This window comes from Schistocerca cancellata, chromosome 4 (genome assembly GCF_023864275.1).
Source record: "Schistocerca cancellata isolate TAMUIC-IGC-003103 chromosome 4, iqSchCanc2.1, whole genome shotgun sequence".
Taxonomy (NCBI): Eukaryota; Metazoa; Arthropoda; class Insecta; order Orthoptera; family Acrididae; genus Schistocerca; species Schistocerca cancellata.
The window spans coordinates 422,548,630-422,568,699 of NC_064629.1; the positions used below are offsets into that span (position 1 = coordinate 422,548,630).

At 39.8% G+C, this 20,070-nt stretch overlaps 1 protein-coding gene across 1 annotated transcript in view; it reads right to left on the reverse strand.

Annotated features, from left to right (window-relative positions):
• Positions 1 to 20,070, reverse strand: part of LOC126184231 (tachykinin-like peptides receptor 86C) — a 415,417-nt gene that overhangs the window by 311,475 nt on the left and 83,872 nt on the right. The window contains exon 2 of the mRNA XM_049926599.1: positions 16,643 to 16,904. Coding sequence (XP_049782556.1) covers positions 16,643 to 16,844 — 202 coding nt within the window. The 5' untranslated portion in view covers positions 16,845 to 16,904. The remainder of the gene's footprint in view (positions 1 to 16,642; positions 16,905 to 20,070) is intronic.

Genomic DNA, 20,070 nt, shown 5'->3' on the forward strand with positions numbered 1-20,070 from the left:
ATAGGTCTTGTTGTTTGTCTTCACCTCACATCAGAGGCATTCACGTGTAAGTTTCACTTCTGAACACACACACACTTCACCTGTGATTTAGTCATACAGGAAGCATGGTGGCACAGTATACGTGTGAAGAACAACAAGACATGGTTTTTGTTTATGGACTAGCCGACGGTAATGCGCATTAAGGTCGACGTTTGTGTGAGGAATGGTACCCAGCAAGGTGCCACCCACACCCGCAAAGGTTTACGCGCTTCGATTGTCTATGGGATTACTCTGTTGGTGTTCATCGGTTGATGGGCAGATCTGTGGTTGTCTGTACGCACATACAAATGTTCCTCGCCCCAGAACTGCCCCAACAAGATACACACACACATATTGAATAGGTCTTGCTGTTTGTCTCCACCTCACATCAGAGGCATTCACGTGTAAGTTTCACTTCTGAACACACACACACACACACACACACACACACACACACACACACACACATGCACACACACTTCACCTGTGATTTAGTCATACAGGAAGCATGGTGGCACAGTATTCGTTTGAAGAACAACAAGACATGGTTTTTCTTTATGGACTAGCCGACGGTAATGCGCATTAAGCTCGACGTTTGTGTGAGGAGTGGTACCCAGCAAGGCGCCACGCACACCTGCAAAGGTTTACAGCAGTTCACTCGCGACTTGGTGAAACAGGATCTTTAGCGGGATATAATGGTGATTCTGAAAGACTTCGAACACAACGGCATGCTTCACTTGAAGAGATTGTTCTCAAGCACTTCGAGGAAGTACTTATGCCAAGTACTTGAGTGGTTGGACATGACAAGGGGGTCACACATCGGTTAGTCTGGGATGTTTTGAGAGATGATGACCAGCATTCATTAGTTTCCATCCTGTCCAAGACCACAATCCTGTGGCGGACTATGAACACAGGCTACACTTTTGCCAGTGATTTCTGCGACGTGTTAGAGAAAATCCTGACTTCTCCACCATTGTGTTGTTTACCGAAGAGTGCACCTCCCTTGGGATGGCCATTACATCACTCGAAACGTTCATTACTGGACAAGGGGAAATCCTCATGTCACATACGTCCACGGACACCAGGAATAATTTTCGCTCAACATTTTGGCAAGCATTTTGTGTGACCATCTGATTGGTCTGGTCCATCTACCTCCTTGACTTACCAGGGCAAATTATCTTCACTTTTAGCAAGAAACACTGCCCAGCCTGCTGGAAGATGTTCCCCTAACCTTAGGGCTACATATGTGGTTGCAGCATGATGGGGCTGGGTAACGGCTCTTCAACGGCTGGGTAACAGGCAGGGGTGATCGTAAGACATGGCATCCGCGATCACCAGGCCTCACGCCACCAACGATTTCCTGTTGGGATTCTTCTAGGTTCTAGTTCCCCCATTGGACGCAAACCACCTAGAAACGAAGAGGAAAAGGGATCGTGTTCAACATGCCGCCAATCACATCAGGGTAATGCCAGGAATCTGAAAGAGTTCGGCAAAACACCGTTTGACGTTACCAAGCTTGTGTCGAGTCAGAGGGTTGCCAGTTCGAGAACCTGCTTTAACTAAATAATATCCTAGCTACAAAAAAGGCCCTTTCCAGCGCCAACACAATTTGTTAAAGACTTTCTGTACACGAACTGTCAGCTGTAGACAGGTTTGTTCCCCATACATCTTATCATGAAACTACAATGGATGTGTCGGACCCCAGCGGATTCGCCCCCAGAGTGGAAGGCTGGCGCGCTACCACCGAATGTGCAGGCCGCCTTGCATACATCGCGATCTCCGGTAGGCAAAGCATTCACAGACATGTGTTGTGCAGAGCATCTGGCAACATGGCAATCCAGCAGCTAATCAAGGCGTGTGGTGCCAAGTTCCCATAGTTTAAAAATTGTGTGTTGCCGACCTACACAATATTAGTAAGTTTGGTTCCTACTGGAATTAGCTATCCAGGGTTAAAATTTCTTGACACAATTTTTCTATACTCTGTATGTTAATGACTTGCCATTCTGTATTCATGAAGATGTAAAGCTACTTCTTTTTGATAACGATACAACTGTACTAATCACACCCAGCAAACATGAACTACCTGAGGAATTTGTAAATGATGTCTTTCAGAAAATTATTAAGTGGTTCTTTGCAAATAAATCACTAAATTTTGAGAAAACACAGTGTATACAGTTCTGTATAGTAAGTGGCATAACTCAGTTAATAAATATAGGCTTTGAACAGAAGTCTGTTTCGAAGGCAGAACATTAATAATTTCTGGGTGTGTGATCTGATGAGATAGGGAGACCAAGAGATGAATACACTAGGTAGATTCAGAAGGATGTAAGTTTCAGTAGGTACTGGGAGATGAAGAAGCTTGCACAGGATAGAGTAGCATGGAGAGTTGCATCAAACCAGTCTCAGGACTAAAGACAACAACAACATCAGAAAATTAACCTACTATACCTATTTCCATACACTGCTGTCACTTTGATGCAGAAAGGGGTGATAATGCTGCCAAAAAAAATTGCCAAATAGCATTAAAAGTCTGACACATAGCCAAACAGCATTTAAAAACAAATTAAAGGAATTTCTGAATGACAAAGCCTTCTACTCAATAGATGACTTTCTAGATATGAAGTAGTAACTGTAAAAAAATTATACTGTGTAATGAAGACTTTGTTAAATTGACATGTTCCACATCATTACGAAATGTCATATTCATGATCTAAGGAACACATTTTACTGTAATGTAATGTAATATAATTATTTCTACAAGACACATATCTGGAAATTTGTTTATTGTAGTTTTTGCTCATAATAATTTAATTTTATATCTTTCATATTGTATGTAAATGGGTACGAAAGTATAATATCTTCAATTTCAAAAATTTCAGTTGAACACTTTTCAGTATAACTTTCTCCAAATATACTTTCTACTATCTTATTCTCACTTTATCTTCTATTTTATAACTTTGGTTTATAATCATCAAATAGATTTTTATTCAGATTTAAATGAATAGTATCCTCATATTTTGGCTTCACTTCTATTGTCAAATTTTTGTATTATTATATTCATCAAACAGTCTTTTAGTCAAATCAACCCATTGTAATTATATTGAAGAGCAACTTATTTCATATGTTTTCATTTGATGTTCTATTACATCTTTTAACAAGAGCTGCTTTTAATTCTGAAAAAGTTGAGTAATGGTTAACTTTATATACCTTATGAGTTCCCAAAAATATCTGTTCTTTTTCTATAACTGTTTGAAGATTTATCAGAGTTTTTAAAATCAAATTTCCTTCAAAAGTTTTGAAACATTTTTACCTGTTTTATCTGTAACTGGTATAGTCCAAACACATTTTGAAAAATACATCAGTTACAGTTAATAAATCTTTATATTCTTTATTAGCTTTTTATATTTCTTTCGATTGTCCAACACATATTCTACTAAATCTGCTTGCTGTGTACTGTCTAAATTAGATAAAACAACTTACTGCCTTTTAAAAATATTTCTCACTGGCTTATATAATGATTCATTAATAATTTCTCATGAACATTTATAAATTGTTTAACAAATTTACTTTTTTGTTTTACAGACTGTACAAATTCCTTCAATTCTCTGTATGGCATTTTTCATTATTCTTATTTGATGAAGATAGTTTCAGGTAATTTTTGCATTTAAGACACCAGATACAATCATTCTTAATAACTGGCAATGAATTTCGATCATCCATTTATACAGATTAAATTTCACCAGCTAAAACTATTTTTACATCTACTGGTACAGTTTCAAGTACATTTTTCAATCTTGCAGTTAGAAGATTTCACTTATGCACTATTATTGATTGATTATTATTCCTTATTTCATATAGATTATCATATAACCAAAATGTAATTTCAAAATCTTGAACTATTAAACCTTTTTTTATATTTTTACTGATGACACTAATCTTTTCCATGTACAACCGTATTCAAAATTATACATTTTTTGCTCACTGCCTTCCTTAAATGATAACTCAATAATTTACTTATCATATATCTTATTTTTAATTATATCACCATAAATCTCTGTTAAGATTACGAATCTGTCATTAAGAACTGTTCTAGTGACATAGTTATTTAATTGTGTTAAGATACTTGTATACTCAGCTTTCGTAACTAGATTATTAAATTCATTTTCTTTTTATCTTTTGTGATCTAAATCTAATATTGCGGTAGGATCATTTACATCTATTAATTTTCTGTCATTTAAGTCAATATAACTTTGACATACTTTAAATGTTACTCAATTCATTGTGAAATTATCTACCTATTTTTTTTATTTTTGGATTCAATCCTTTTTTAATCTCATATTTAATTTTTTCGAATTCTTCCTATTTTATTTTTCCAGTATTTTGCATAGTTAGCTTATTTCCAAAGATGTTCATTAATTAGGTTCAAAATATAATGAAATTTATAAAAAATCTGACAGTTTTAACACAAATAACCTAAATGACCACTTATTTATTCCTCATAATCTTGTATTCTCTCAAAATTGTAGTATAGCTTATTTTTCCCAAAATAATTAACTAGTTTTTTGGTGTGTTCCTGCGAAATGAATCAAATACATGTTTATCTGCATAATTTTCATAATGATAGAGCCATTGTGTACCAACATTATTTGAAATATCTAAATTAATATTTCAGATTCTAATTTTATTTTATTAGGTAATTCGTCATTGTAAATACACCATGACAGTGTTTCATTTTCACTTGTGTAACGATATTTCCTATATAAAAACTACTTAATTCTCAATCAATTTCTTAATCATTTCTTCGAATTTTTCTTACACTTTTATTTTCTATAACTAAATTCTGTCTTCTAGTTCTTCAAAATAAGCCGGATTTTTCTAGTTAGCATAAAGTGATTTAGCTACAGCTTCTGGCCTGCCATTGGTGAAAAAAACCTCCCTCATGCTTTGTTAAACTTGTTCCTTCTTTGTTTTCAGTTAAATATTCAATATTTTTTCATAACAGGTATACCTTATGTTATGAGCAAATTTCCATCGTTTTTTGTTTACTTCTCTTAACAGTAGCATGTAACTGTTCATTATTATCTTTAGTTGTAATTGATTAAGCTTTAGTTTTCCATGTTGGTAGCACAAACTTATTGATGTTGAAATTATTCATTTATATAGATTAAAATTTTATAAAATTTTTGTACAACTTTAATGAAATTATCATATTGAATTTTGGTAGAAGAATTAAAAAAATGTTTAAATGTATAACTGCTTGAACATTAGGTATTTTATTTTATTGCCAATATGTTGATGACATTTTGTTTATTTACAAAGGCCCTGAAACTGGTACTGACCATCTGATAAAAATCTTCAATGAACTGCACGAAAAAATTACATTCACATGTGAGCGCGAAAATAATCATCGTCAGTTAAACTACTTGCATTTAACATTAACGATAATTGATGATAAAATATCCTTTAATATTTTTCGCAAAGAAACATACACGGACCAGATTGCACCAGCCTCTTCAATGCATCCTGAATCCAATAAAAAAGCCTTTTTTCACTCAGCCATCTATAAAGCTGTTTCCACACCACTGTCTGCCGAAAATCTTGCAACCGAGATAAATCTGTTAAAAAAATAATGGTTTGGCCATCCAGATTTAGGTTTTCCATGGTTTCTCTAAATCACTTTAGGCAAATACCAGGAAGGTTCCTTTGAAAGAGCACAGCTGATTTCCTTTCTGTCTTCCTCAATCCCCGCTTGTTCCCCATCTCTAGTGTCTTCGTTGTTGACGGGACGTTCTACGCTAATTTTCCTTCTGTCTTCTTTTTGTACAGGGAGCGGAAAACAAAATAAAATCTTCATTTTTCTGATAATTTTATTTTTGTAAATGGGAGATTAGTTTCATTTAGGGCTGTCCTGTCGCCGGCATACTGAGAAAACCGTATTTAAAATGTATCAGCTACCACAAATAGCACCTTTCGTTTCGCTGCAAATGTCTGCTAACGAACCAGAGGTCATCAGCTGTACAGTGGAATAATATCTCTTTGTTCGCGGATGATATTGAGGAACACAGTTCCTCATCTGACAGCTGATTATTGTTAGCAGTGAGAAGCGAAAATTATTTTGAGGCGTGATGTCACGCCGGCGGAAACACCACGGGAAGAACGGAAGTGTCTAGTTTATAAAGCAGATACAAATTTCATGGATCGTGTTCCATAAGCTGTAGGCTCCGCATCTCGTTAGCGTTAACTGTGTGTTGGGGCTGACAAGTTAATCGGATCTGTCAGAACGAAACACTGTAATGAAGGCGTTCATTTAAATTTTCACATGTATGTTTATGAAAAACTGAAATCGGAAAAGTGTTACTTAATGTTATTTCATCACCTCGCCTCTCCTGGGTGGTTATGGGTTCTTACTGGTACCAAATTTTACGCAAATGGAGACAGGTAACGAGGCTGATTAAGTTTAGAAACTTACTAGGAATTAACCCCAAAAATCCACGATATGACCAAACCAACGCTAGCCATAAATAAATAGCACCGATCTGGAGGTTATCCGTAGCAGATTGTGTTTCGCTATGACACCAGCTATCGATAAAGATGATGGCGCAGAAGAATCATTCTGCGTAATGTAGTGAAAGACCTACACTGAAAGTGTTACTTTTAATGAGGAAAGATCGACTGATCAAATGAAAAAATAGGATTTGAAGCAGCAGTAGATCGTGAAGGTAAGATGATATCGGTGCGTGTTAGGTTAGGAGTGTGGCTCGGTGGATCAATGGGTCCCTAAACTAACTGAGCGAAGATCTGAACAATCATCGATGGCTCTACCTTAGCTACGTCGGCTAGAGTGATGTGGTGTAACAGTCACTGAAGTGATATCTACCCGAAAACAGTAACATTAAATCAATTTGGAACGGAGACCTTATTGTGAACTGGGCCATTTTACAGACAAAACAAACATAATTTCTTATGAAACAAAGAAAATCTAAATTTTGAATTGGACTAGAACGAAGATGACGTTCATAAATATAACCCCCTCCCCCTCTCTCGCCTGTCACCCCCCCTCCAACACGCACACACACCGGCTCACAAACTCTACTCCTTATTACTCCAGTCTTTCTTCAGTTTTCTCCCAATCCACAGCTGTTCTGATTAGATTGCTCATTTCACTCTATAGGTCCTGCAATTCTTCATCACTTTCACTGAGGACATCATATAATTCTTGTTGTTGTTGTTGTGGTCTTCAGTCCTGAGACTGGTTTGATGCAGCTCTCCATGCTACTCTATCCTGTGCAAGCTTCTTCATCTCCCAGTACCTACTGCAACCTACATCCTTCTGAATCTGCTTAGTGTATTGATCTCTTGGTCTCCCTCTGCGATTTTTACCCTCCACGCTGCCCTCCAATGCTAAATTTGTGATCCCTCGATGCCTCAGAACATGTCCTACCAACCGATCCCTTCTTCTAGTCAAGTTGTGCCACAAACTTCTCTTCTCCCCAATCCTATTCAATACCTCCTCATTAGTTACGTGATCTACCCACCTTATCTTCAGCATTCTTCTGTAGCACCACATTTCGAAAGCTTCTATTCTCTTCTTGTCCAAACTAGTTATCGTCCATGTCTCACTTCCATACATGGCTACACTCCATACAAATACTTTCAGAAACGACTTCCTGACACCTAAATCTATATTCGATGTTAACAAATTTCTCTTCTTGAGAAACGCTTTCCTTGCCATTGCCAGTCTACATTTTATATCCTCTCTACTTCGACCACCATCTGTTATTTTACTCCCTAAATAGCAAAACTCCTTTACTACTTTAAGTGTCTCATTTCCTAATCTAATTCCCTCAGCATCACCCAACTTAATTTGACTACATTCCATTATCCTCGTTTTGCTTTTGTTGATGTTCATCTTATATCCTCCTTTCAAGACACTGTTCATTCCGTTCAACTGCTCTTCCAAGTCCTTTGCTGTCTCTGACAGAATTACAATGTCATCGGCGAACCTCAAAGTTTTTACTTCTTCTCCATGAATTTTAATACCTACTCCGAATTTTTCTTTTGTTTCCTTTACTGCTTGCTCAATATACAGATTGAATAACATCGGGGAGAGGCTACAACCCTGTCTCACTCCTTTCCCAACCACTGCTTCCCTTTCATGCCCCTCGACTCTTATAACTGCCATCTGGTTTCTGTACAAATTGTAAATAGCCTTTCGCTCCCTGTATTTTACCCCTGCCACCTTCAGAATTTGAAAGAGAGTATTCCAGTCAACATTGTCAAAAGCTTTCTCTAAGTCTACAAATGCTAGAAACGTAGGTTTGCCTTTTCTTAATCTTTCTTCCAAGATAAGTCGTAAGGTCAGTATTGCCTCACGTGTTCCAACATTTCTACGGAATCCAAACTGATCTTCCCCGAGGTCGGCTTCTACCAGTTTTTCCATTCGTCTGTAAAGAATTCGCGTTAGTATTTTGCAGCTGTGACTTATTAAACTGATAGTTCGGTAATTTTCACATCTGTCAACACCTGCTTTCTTTGGGATTGGAATTATTATATTCTTCTTAAAGTCTGAGGGTATTTCGCCTGTCTCATACATCGTGCTCACCAGATGGTAGAGTTTTGTCATGACTGGCTCTCCTGAGGCCATCAGTAGTTCTAATGGAATGTTGTCTACTCCCGGGGCCTTGTTTTGACTCAGGTCTTTCAGTGCTCTTTCAAACTCTTCACGCAGTATCTTATCTCCCATTTCATCTTCATCTACATCCTCTTCCATTTCCATAATATTGTCCTCAAGTACATCGCCCTTGTATAAACCCTCTATATACTTCTTCCACCTTTCTGCTTTCCCTTCTTTGCTTAGAACTGGGTTGCCATCTGAGCTCTTGATATTCATACAAGTGGTTCTCTTCTCTCCAAAGGTCTCTTTAATTTTCCTGTAGGCAGTATCTATCTTACCCCTAGTGAGACAAGCCTCTACATCCTTACATTTGTCCTCTAGCCATCCCTGCTTAGCCATTTTGCACTTTCTGTCGATTTCATTTTTGAGACGTTTGTATTCCTTTTTGCCTGCTTCATTTACTGCATTTTTATATTTTCTCCTTTCATCAATTAAATTCAATATTTCTTCTGTTACCCAAGGATTTCTATTAGCCCGCGTCTTTTTACCTACTTGATCGTCTGCTGCCTTCACCACTTCATCCCTCAGAGCTACCCATTCTTCTTCTACCGTATTTTTTTCCCCCATTCCTGTCAATTGTTCCCTAATGCTCTCCCTGAAACACTCTACAACCTCTGGTTCTTTCAGTTTATCCAGGTCCCATCTCCTTAAATTCCCACCTTTTTGCAGTTTCTTCAGTTTAAGTCTGCAGTTCATAACCAATAGATTGTGGTCAGAATCTACATCTGCCCCAGGAAATGTCTTACAATTTAAAACCTGGTTCCTAAATCTCTGTCTTACCATTATATAATCTATCTGAAACCTGTCAGTATCTCCAGGCTTCTTCCATGTATACAGCCTCCTTTCATGATTCTTGAACCAAGTGTTAGCTATGATTAAGTTATGCTCTGTGCAAAATTCTACAAGGCGGCTTCCTCTTTCATTCCTTCCCCCCAATCCATATTCACCTACTATGTTTCCTTCTCTCCCTTTTCCTACTGACGAATTCCAGTCACCCATCACTATTAAATTTTCGTCTCCCTTCACTACCTGAATAATTTCTTTTATCTCGTCATACATTTCATCTATTTCTTCATCATCTGCAGAGCTAGTTGGCATATAAACTTGTACTACTGTAGTAGGCATGGGCTTTGTGTCTATCTTGGCCACAATAATGCGTTCACTATGCTGTTTGTAGTAGCTAACCCGCACTCCTATTTTTTTATTCATTATAAAACCTACTCCTGCATTACCCCTATTTGATTTTGTATTTATAACCCTGTAATCTCCTGACCAAAAGTCTTGTTCCTCCTGCCACCGAACTTCACTAATTCTCACTATATCTAACTTTAACCTATCCATCTCCCTTTTTAAATTTTCTAACCTACCTGCTCGATTAAGTGATCTGACATTCCACGCTCCGATCCGTAGAGCGCCAGTTTTCTTTCTCCTGATAACGACGTCCTCTTGAGTAGTCCCCGCCCGGAGATCCGAATGGGGGACTATTTTACCTCCGGAATATTTTACCCAAGAGGACGCCATCATCATTTAATCATACAGTAGAGCTGCATGTCCTCGGGAAAAATTATGGCTGTAGTTTCCCCTTGCTTTCAGCCGTTCGCAGTACCAGCACAGCAAGGCCATTTTGGTTAATGTTACAAGGCCAGATCAGTCAATCATCCAGACTGTTGCCCCTGCAACTACTGAAAAGGCTGCTGCCCCTCTTCAGGAACCACATGTTTGTCTGGCCTCTCAACAGATACCCCTCCGTTGTGGTTGCACCTACGGTACGGCCATCTGTATCGCTGAGGCACGCAAGCCTCCCCACCAACGGCAAGGTCCATGGTTCATGAGGGGTGGATATAATTCTTATCTGGCGCAAACAGTCGGCATACGGACAGATGCAGACAATTTCACAGATTTTCACACTCAGATTGCTATGTAACCCTGACTCATTTAATTTCATAATCGGAAAAAGGACTTTCACACACGTACGTTGACCGAAATATTTTGTCATGTTTGCAACCTCATTAAGGAGATGTGGTCACTCTTCCCAAGAAAAACAACGTAGACCTTTTATACAGTTTTAATGTAAAAGAAAATGTCTGTTAAACGGGAATTACGTTGCAGATCAGTCAGTTACATCTGCAAGTGTGCAGGGGCGCTTTGAACTGGAAAGGCAAACACTGTCGGAAACAGTTCGAAAACAGATGTAAGGTGGGCAGTGTTCTCAAAAGTTTGGAAAAATATCTTTGTAATTCTTTCAAGGCCACAACGAATTCGTCATATATCACGTTCCTTTAGTGCCAGGGGTTTTGGGAAATGTATGGCGTTTTTCTTAGAATTTGTCCCTTCCAAAATGTGATTTTCTTTTTAAATGCAGCCGCATCAAATCATAAACAATTTGTTTCTCACCTTGAAATGTCTTATTGTGGGCACTGGGCAGTCAACTCCAATTAAAATGCGAGGTCTGCAATTCATTTCGTATGTTCTAATTTTCGTTCTGCACTTCTTTTTCCTTCATAAATTCGACAATAGTACCCACACATGGCCTGCACATCATGCTGGCGTGCAGTTTGGCACGCTATGATCGACACTGCTGTAAGCGGACTATCATAGAAGAAATGTATTCACAGTTACAAATACGATTACACTTCAGCTGCACAATTTGTTGATGACATATGAAAGTTCGTGCCGGACCAGGACTCGAACAAGGATTTCGTGCTTTACGTGAGCGGTCGCTTTAATCACTTCGTCTATCCATGCAGCATCTCGGACCGACCCAAACCCTCGTAAGTTACTTTATGTCCACGTCCTGCACTCGCACAGTTGCTGCCACTCTCGCACAGTGAGGCACTTACTTATTATTTTGGAAATTTGTGGTAAGGTCCTATGGGACCAAACTGCTGATGTCATCGGTCCCTAGGCTTACACACTACTTAATATAACTTAAATTAACTTAAGCTAAGGACAACACACATACACACTTTCCCGAGAGGGACTCGAACCTCCGACGGGGAGGGGGGGGGGGGTTAGCCGCGCGAATTACTTATTATTGTCGCGGCCTGTCTGGGCATGAAATACTATTTTGCAGTGTCCTGTGTTTCACGTTGTACAGCAATGACATGCATGCATGTCTGAATAACTTGGGCATCTGAAGTCTATCATATTCACAACTGCGAATAAACTTCTTTTTCATTTTATACAGCTGCAGATCGTCGTAGTCACAGTTCCTTCAGACATACTGCCCTGTCTATCTGGTAATCATCACGATGAAAATGATACTACCAGTTGCTAATTTCACTTAGCTCGGGCATGTGACGTCTATTCACCCACAAATATCGTTCGTACTGTTCTTCCCAGTCACTGTGGTTATATGGTGCAGTGACACTGCCGAATATTCTCTAGAATTGGGCACACGTCTGAAGTAAAGTTATGAGCCACAATATAAAGGCAGACTGGTATACTGTTGTAATAAGCATAGTTAATGTTTCTGTCTGTCCATGCTTTAGTAGAAGGTTATAGTTATTAAAAGCGATTATGTATCATTCTGTGAACAACTCTCTGCCGCAGTGTCGACACTGCGTAGTGCTCCAGAGCAAAAGACTCTTATAAGCAGTCACTGAACAATATTGAAGTCCCTTTAGAACAAATACACAGTCTGGCATTAATCTCGTCGTTTCAATTCATATCCACGGTGCAATCGGTTGTTACGGGTCGTCAGGTACATACTGTTTCTCTCTACATTAAATTTCACCCGGTATACACCGACCATCCACAAATTTCCGAGACTGATTTTCTTCTTGGTGCATAAACGACTACAGCGGAGTAGCTACGTTGGCAGCTTGAACTAACATCTGTGAGCAACAGATGTGCACTCGATTAGTCAGTTGTGTGCAGGCAGAGCTAAGTAGTGGACGTGCAACCATAGTGTGTCAACGTTGTTGTGTCGCAAATCGTAATGGAGCAACATCTCTAAATTAAGGGTTCAAGACATTCTTCAGAGTGTTTTGAAGAAGAGAAAACAGTGCAGAGCTTGTCCAACACACCTTGATTTCCGAACAAAAAGAACAACACGTGAACGCCTACCGCGACTTGGTTGAAATGCAAAACCCTGGAAAAAAATCATTAAGGGTAACGAGATTTGGTGTTACCAATACGAACTACCAACAAAACGGCAAAATTGAAGAAATTCACAGGAAAGGTCAAGGCCTTGACGGCGAACTGACATTCAATGTAATGCGAGAGTTTAATAAAATCCCAAAGAAGAACTTTTATCTCAGTTTCACACGATTCTATGAACGTCCTGTGCATTGTACTCAAGTGGTGGAAGACTATGTAGAATATGTGAAGTATTAAAACGACCACCTCGGCTGTTCTCTCTTTGTTATTAATCTGGTCTCGAAACCTTTTGGATTGGCACAGTATATTAGTTACGTTGCACCCCGAATGCACAAACACGAATAACACTTTCAATCTTGTTTCGACGTATCACTTGACACAAAACCGATGTAATTACCTACTGTCCACTCGTTTTGCCATGACGTCTGTTAAATGTGATAACTCCACCATTGTTTCGGCGCCAGCAGGAACACTTGGCTCGACTCACAACTCAAAGCTCAATTCAGTCCTAGTCAGAATCAGTACTAGGTAACTTCGATTTTATCAGAGCTTTCTGCAGACTGTCATCCACCTGAGCGATATTTTTGGTGTTCAGGCTCGTTTTTATTTTCTGTTAAGATTCATTTATCTCTAAACGTGCAAAATACTTGGGGCCAGTATTATTTTGGCCACCCTGTCCTTTTAAGGGTGTCGGTATCGATACCCTTGTCAAAGTCACACCAACACCCAAGAAAGGAAATGGGAATAATCCCCTGAATTACAGACGCATATCACTAAAGTCGATTTGCAGTAGAGTTTTAGAACATATACTGTGTTCGAACTTTATGAATCACTTCAAGAAAATGATTTATTGACAAATGGTCAGCACAGATTCATAAAATATCGTTCTTGTTAGATACACCTAGCTCTTTATTCCCACAAAGTTCAAAAATGGTTCAAAAATGGCTCTGAGCACTATGGGACTTAACATCTATGGTCATCAGTCCCCTAGAACTTAGAACTACTTAAACCTATCTAACCTAAGGACATCACACAACACCCAATCATCACGAGGCAGAGAAAATCCCTGACCCCGCCGGGAATCGAACCCGTCCCACGAAGTAATGATTGGTATCGACAGGGGATATTAAACTGATTCCGTAGTTTTAGATTTGCAGACGGCTTTTGACACAGTTCCTCACAAGCGTCTTCTGATCAAATTGCGTAATTATGGGGTATAACCTTAGTTGTCCGACTGGATTCGTGAGTTCCTGTCAGAAAGGTCACATTCCGTAGTAACTGACGGAAATTTATCGAGTAAAACAGAAGTAATATCTGGTGCTCCCCAAGGAAGTGTTGTAGGCCCTCTGCTCTTCCTGAAATACATAACCGACAATCTGATCAGCCCTCTCACATTGTTTGCAGATGATGATGTCATTTGCCGTCTTGTAAAGTCATCAGATGACCAAAAACTCTTGTAAAACGATTTAGGTAAGATATCAGTATGGTGAGAAAAGTGGTAGGTGGCTCTAAATAATGAAAAGAGTGAAGGCATCCACATGTGTACTAAATGAAATCCGCTAATTTTCGGTTACATGATAAATCACACAAATCCAAAGACTGCAAATTCAACTAAGTACTTAGTGATTACAATTACGAATAACGAAAATAATAACGATCACATAGATAATGTTGTGAGTAAAGCAAACCAAAGACTGCGATTTATTAGGAGAACACTTATAAAGTGCAACAGGTGTACTAAAGCGACACACTACACCCAGCTTGTACGCAATCTTCTAGAGTAATGCTGTGTGGTGCGGGATCCGCATCAGATGGAACTGACGGAGGACATCGAAAAAAGTGAAAGAAGGTTCAGCTCGTTTAGTATTATCGAGAAATAGGGGAGAAAGAGTCAACGGCCTTGCCGTAGTAGGACCACCGGTTCCCGCCAGATCACCGAAGTTAAGCAATGTTGTGCTTGGGTAGCACTTGGCTGGGTGACTGTCCGAGTCTTGTACTGGATGACCGTCCGAGTCCGCCGAGTGTTGTTTGCAAGTGGGCTGCGCCCAGCCCTTGTTAGGCCAATGGAGAACCTACTTGCTTAACAAGTCTCAGGTCACGAAAACTGACAATTCCCGAAAGAGATGTAAACTGACCACATACCCCTCCATATCCAATCCAGCGATGCCTATCGGCTGAGGATGGTTCGGCGGTCGAAAAAATGGTTCAAATGGCCCTGAGCACTATGGGACTTAACATCTATCGTCATCAGTCCCCTAGAACTTAGAACTACTTAAACCTAACTAACCTAAGGACAGCACACAACACCCAGCCATCACGAGGCAGAGAAAATCCCTGACCCCGCCGGGAATCGAACCCGGGAACCCGGGCGTGGGAAGCGAGAACGCTACCGCACGACCACGAGATGCGGGCGGTTCGGCGGTCGGACGGTACCGTTTGGCCTTCCGTGGCCTGCTCGGACTGAGGTTAGCTATAGGGGAGAGAGTCCCGTGGACATTATAAGTGAACTGGGATGACAGTCATTAAAACGAAGCCGTTTTCCGTTACGGCAGGATCTTCTCGTGAAATTTCGATCACCAACTTTCTCCTCCGACTGCGAAAATATTCCCTTGTCGCACATCTACTTAGGGAATAATGATCATCATGACAAAATTTTTAAAAAGAATCAGAGCTCGTACAATTGATTTAAGTGCTCGTTTTTCGCGCACACCTTTCGAGATTGGAACTGTAGAGAAATAGCTTGAAGGTGTTTCGATGAACTCTATCCCAGGCACTTCATTGTGAATTGCAGAGTAATCATGTAGATGTAGAAAGATCTAAATTTCGGTCAATTTACAGTGGCTGTGGTATCACTGATATTGTAGAAGGTTCTGGAATTTAGTCTGAGAATCCTAGGAAGACTGAGAGTGCTTTCGAGACATCGGAGTGAGTCAGTCGGTGGCCAGTGGTGAAGGCTGACTGTCGGGCAGTGGCCCAGAAGCGCGGAAAAAAGTTTAATTTTGAGGTATAGTGGGTTTTAAATTACATCTGAGAAGTATTTGAGCCGTTTTCGTGATTCCATATTCGAGGACGTGATTTTGTGAAGAAAAATTGTCAACAATGTGTATTTTGAGCAGTTCGAAGATTTCAGAGTCATATGAGTAGTACATCCATTAATTAGTAGCACATAGAGAACGAAGTTTTTGAGTGTTGGAAGAAGTCTTGAACAATGTCAGATGATATAAACAAATAACTGAAATATTCGCACCGTGAAATAGTTAAAAGAAACTAAGTGAGATGAATGATACTGAATTGAGAGAAATTGATGCAATAGCAAAGCTTCGCGTTCTGGCCTGATGGACAGTCTGAGACGGCCGACTGCCGTGTCAGCCTCTGCCGGTGGTGTCAATGGATGTGGGAGAGAGGAGTGTGGAGTCAGTGTACCTCTCTCCTGATCCTTATCAGCATTCTTGATCTTGGAGACACCACTTCTCACTCAAGTAACTCCTCAAATGATATCACAAATCTGAGTGGACCCTGTACCAGTTTTCTCGACAGCGAAAATCCCTGGCATTACAGGAAATCGAGCCCAGGTCCTGCGCATAGTAGTCAGACACACTGGCGGACCAAAGAAATCGATGGGAGACCACAATCTGGCTACAAGTGAAAGCATTAACTGTGTGACTTGAGCGATATATAATTTCAGAAAAATTATTAAATATAGTTTCCACCGCACACAGGACGCAGTGCACAGGTAAATTTCGACACACAGTTCAGTTTAATAGTCACCTGCGTATAAGATGTAACAAACACATTTCAGTCGTACGATTGCCAGAAAACTAGAGTGAACACTTCAGCTACTCAACTCACCGAGCACGATCCAGATGACGGTGGCATTGCCGGCGGCAGCGACGAGTAGCATAGTGCCGTACAGCAGGCTCCAGGCGAGTTTGAGCGCCCAGTGCAGCTGGTACGGCCGCGACTGCGTCAGCCACGGGCAGACCGGCGCGCTCGAGTTCGACTTGTAGCCCGCCTTCCACGAGCAGTTCAGCCACTCGTCGTATTCATCCATTGTAGCTAGCGCCTCACATCTGATGCCTTGTCAACGGGTCACTAACATCACACGGACCACCTGGAAACAAAATGGTCGTAAGAACCTATTAAAATGAAAAGCACATGATTTTATAATTAAATGTTTCCCTGAGACATTTAAGTCTGTTTTTATTATCTACGATAATAGTCTAAGCAGGCGAAATGAATTAAAATTTGTGTTGCAGCCGAGACTCGAACCCGGGTCGTCTTGCTTATTAGACAGAAATACTAACACTTTTTTTTGTTGATCTCATTTTGTGCGTTATATTTTGTTCCATTTGGTGGGGGCGGACGTCCTATGACGTCCGTTTACGTTCTTCGTTGATCCATTCGATCAGTTTTTTTGTTGGAGAGGCCAGCTAACCCGCTGACCGAGCACGCTTAGCTACCGTGCCGGCGCCATTACACCAGCAATGGTACAAGGACCTCTGCTTACGTCCAATGCTAGAGTGTTTGCCAATATCGGAGAGCCCTGGCAGTAGTGACAATGCATAAGGGAAAAATGATGTGCAGCAGTAATAACCACCGTATTGCTGTGGTGTAATGGTTAGCATTTCCATGTAGCAAGCAAGAAGACCAGGGTTCGACTCCCAGCTGCAGCACAAATTTTAATTCATTTCGTCTGCATTATCGTAAAAAATCACACGATTGTGTATGTTCGCAGTATTTCGTTCACCGGTTTTCATCTTACAAGGTCATCATCAGACTAGCTGACTGTCGTCGTCAAAAGGTATATAATACTGGTGAACAACAGTGAAAAAGGTATTACACAAACGAGAGTGAAGTGGAAACAGAAAGCACAGGGCGGTTAAAATTAAACTTTCGATACTTGAGAGGTCCTCCATGACAACCGAGTGACCGTACGACAATGAAACTTTGTGGAAATATTTATAAGGACATGCGGAAGAGAAATAACGAATAACGCATTTAAGGAAACATTTTAATTTCCCTATAAGAGGATTACATTTGCTAACTGCGTACAGTGTTTACATTCCGTGTTACAAACGTTGCTCCGTGTGACGACAGCTTGAAACTACATTGGAGATACCATTTCACAATTTTCCCAGCACTTTTCAAACGGTGGATCCTGGAATGTTCAACTGTCGTGACGCAGCACGTGCAGTGCTTGAAAATCGCACATTGCGTCCAACATTTTCAGCCATGGCAACAGTAACTTCTTCAGAAATTGGTTTCGCCATTGGCCGTCGCCTTCTTCCAGGAGCAATTCCCAAATCACCAGTTAATGAGAACCTCCGAATCACGTTCTTCATCCCTGGTGCGGAAAGAGGTCCTCTACGTATGCGTCGATAATCGCCAAGAGAATCAGCACTATTATTGTTGTTTTGATAAAACAGCTCTACGAGTGATGTTCTACTCACCGTGTTGACTGTCTGCAACTGTAATGCACGCTGATGCTTGTGTTTCAAAGCTACGCCCCCGTACCTGAACCGGCTCCTAACGGCAAATCATGACACCAACTGGCAACGCAAAGGCTGCAGCGGACAGTCTAAATGACATTCCTATAAAGTGGGGTACCGATATGGTAAATAGTTTTCCGTCTACACTGACTCAAATAGCGAAAGTTTAATTATGATCAGTCTGTAAACCTCATATTTGACAGTGCAGTAGTAACATAATAGAAAGTGTTTAACAGTAATTAAATATAAAGGGAACAAATGAGAAAAACATAAACATTAAATGATGATAGTCTGTTAAGATTTGATGATGACCTCGTAAGCCAAAAACCAACTAACGAATTGAATTAGTACTCTAGAATACCGACAGTTTTGTGTTTCTCATTTGTAATTATGAAGTTTCTCTAGCAAGAAGGGATAGCAGAATCATTTAACGAATTTAAACTCTCATTTGCAGCACTGATTAAAAGTTGTTGTCAATGATTTCTGATTTTAGCGTCTCGCTGGGCGGGTCTTTCATGTTTTCACTAGTAGATGTGTTGAGGTTTTCATGCCACAGTTAGTACCTTAAGAAAATTTCTCATCTAATTCTTCACCTGTTTGACCGTAGAGACCGCCGTTGCTCTATACTTGTTTTGTCTTTGTAACTACCACCATACTCGTTTAGTTTTATTCATTTAAAGTGATCACTGGTCTGGAGTGAAACATATTTACAATTTTGGTTTGATTTCTAGATCTAAAACAGTTCGTTACAAATGCTCTTGACAAGTGATTTTTACTTAAAGCTCTTTCCCTCTTTCTTCTTCATTTCAGCTTACATCTGGAAGTGTCATCTGTTTGCACATTTCCCAAGTATTCCTGCAATACGCACTGATGTTTTCTGTCTAATATGTCGTTTTGCGGCACAACACATTACTTGATGTAGAATACAACAATATAGCAGCATTAGTGTTTGTCCACTTTCACCTGGAATAACACATATCTCTGTGTTTTGTGTGTGTAGTGTTGCCAAGATATGGCGAAAACAAAAACTAAAACGTTGCAATACAACATACACGAAACATAGAGACGAGTCTTTCCAGGTGAACGCAAGTAAACACCAGCGGTGTTATATTTCGCCATATTTCACGTCAAGAAATGAGATGTGCCACAAACCAACATAACATTAGGCGAAGTCCATCACTCACCAAGACAGAAAGAAACTGTAAATGCGCAAGCAGATGGCAGTTCCAGATATAAACGGAAATCGTAAAAAAAAATGCTGTAAGTAAACATCAGTCGTCAATATCTTTTGCAACGACCTGTTTTAGATAAAGCAAACCAAAATTGTAAATATGTTACATTCCAAAGAAGTGGTGAGGTTTTAAATCAATAAAAATGTGATATGAATACTCAGGTTTTTGTAACTGCGCCACCCTGATGATGTGCATAGTTCGTGTGTTTTTGATTGGAAAACTCTTTCTCAAAACTCTTTTGACCACAAAAAATCGCTACGTAGACTCATCCATGCATTTCTATTTATTTGTTTGTTTTTAGCTTTGGGTAGCAAAGACTATACAGCTAACGGTAGTTACGAAAGTGACATGTTAACATAATTGCAATTTTCATAGTAGCACAATAAAAAGAAGTCGAGTGAAAACGTGAGTCCTAAATGTAAAATAAAAACGCAAGGGGTTGAGCACCATACGGTCAGCAGCAGTTACAACAGTGTCCAGTTAACATTAGTCAATTCTCACAGTACAACAACAATAAGAGCGTCGTAAAGTTCAGAGATGAGTTGTAATACAAATT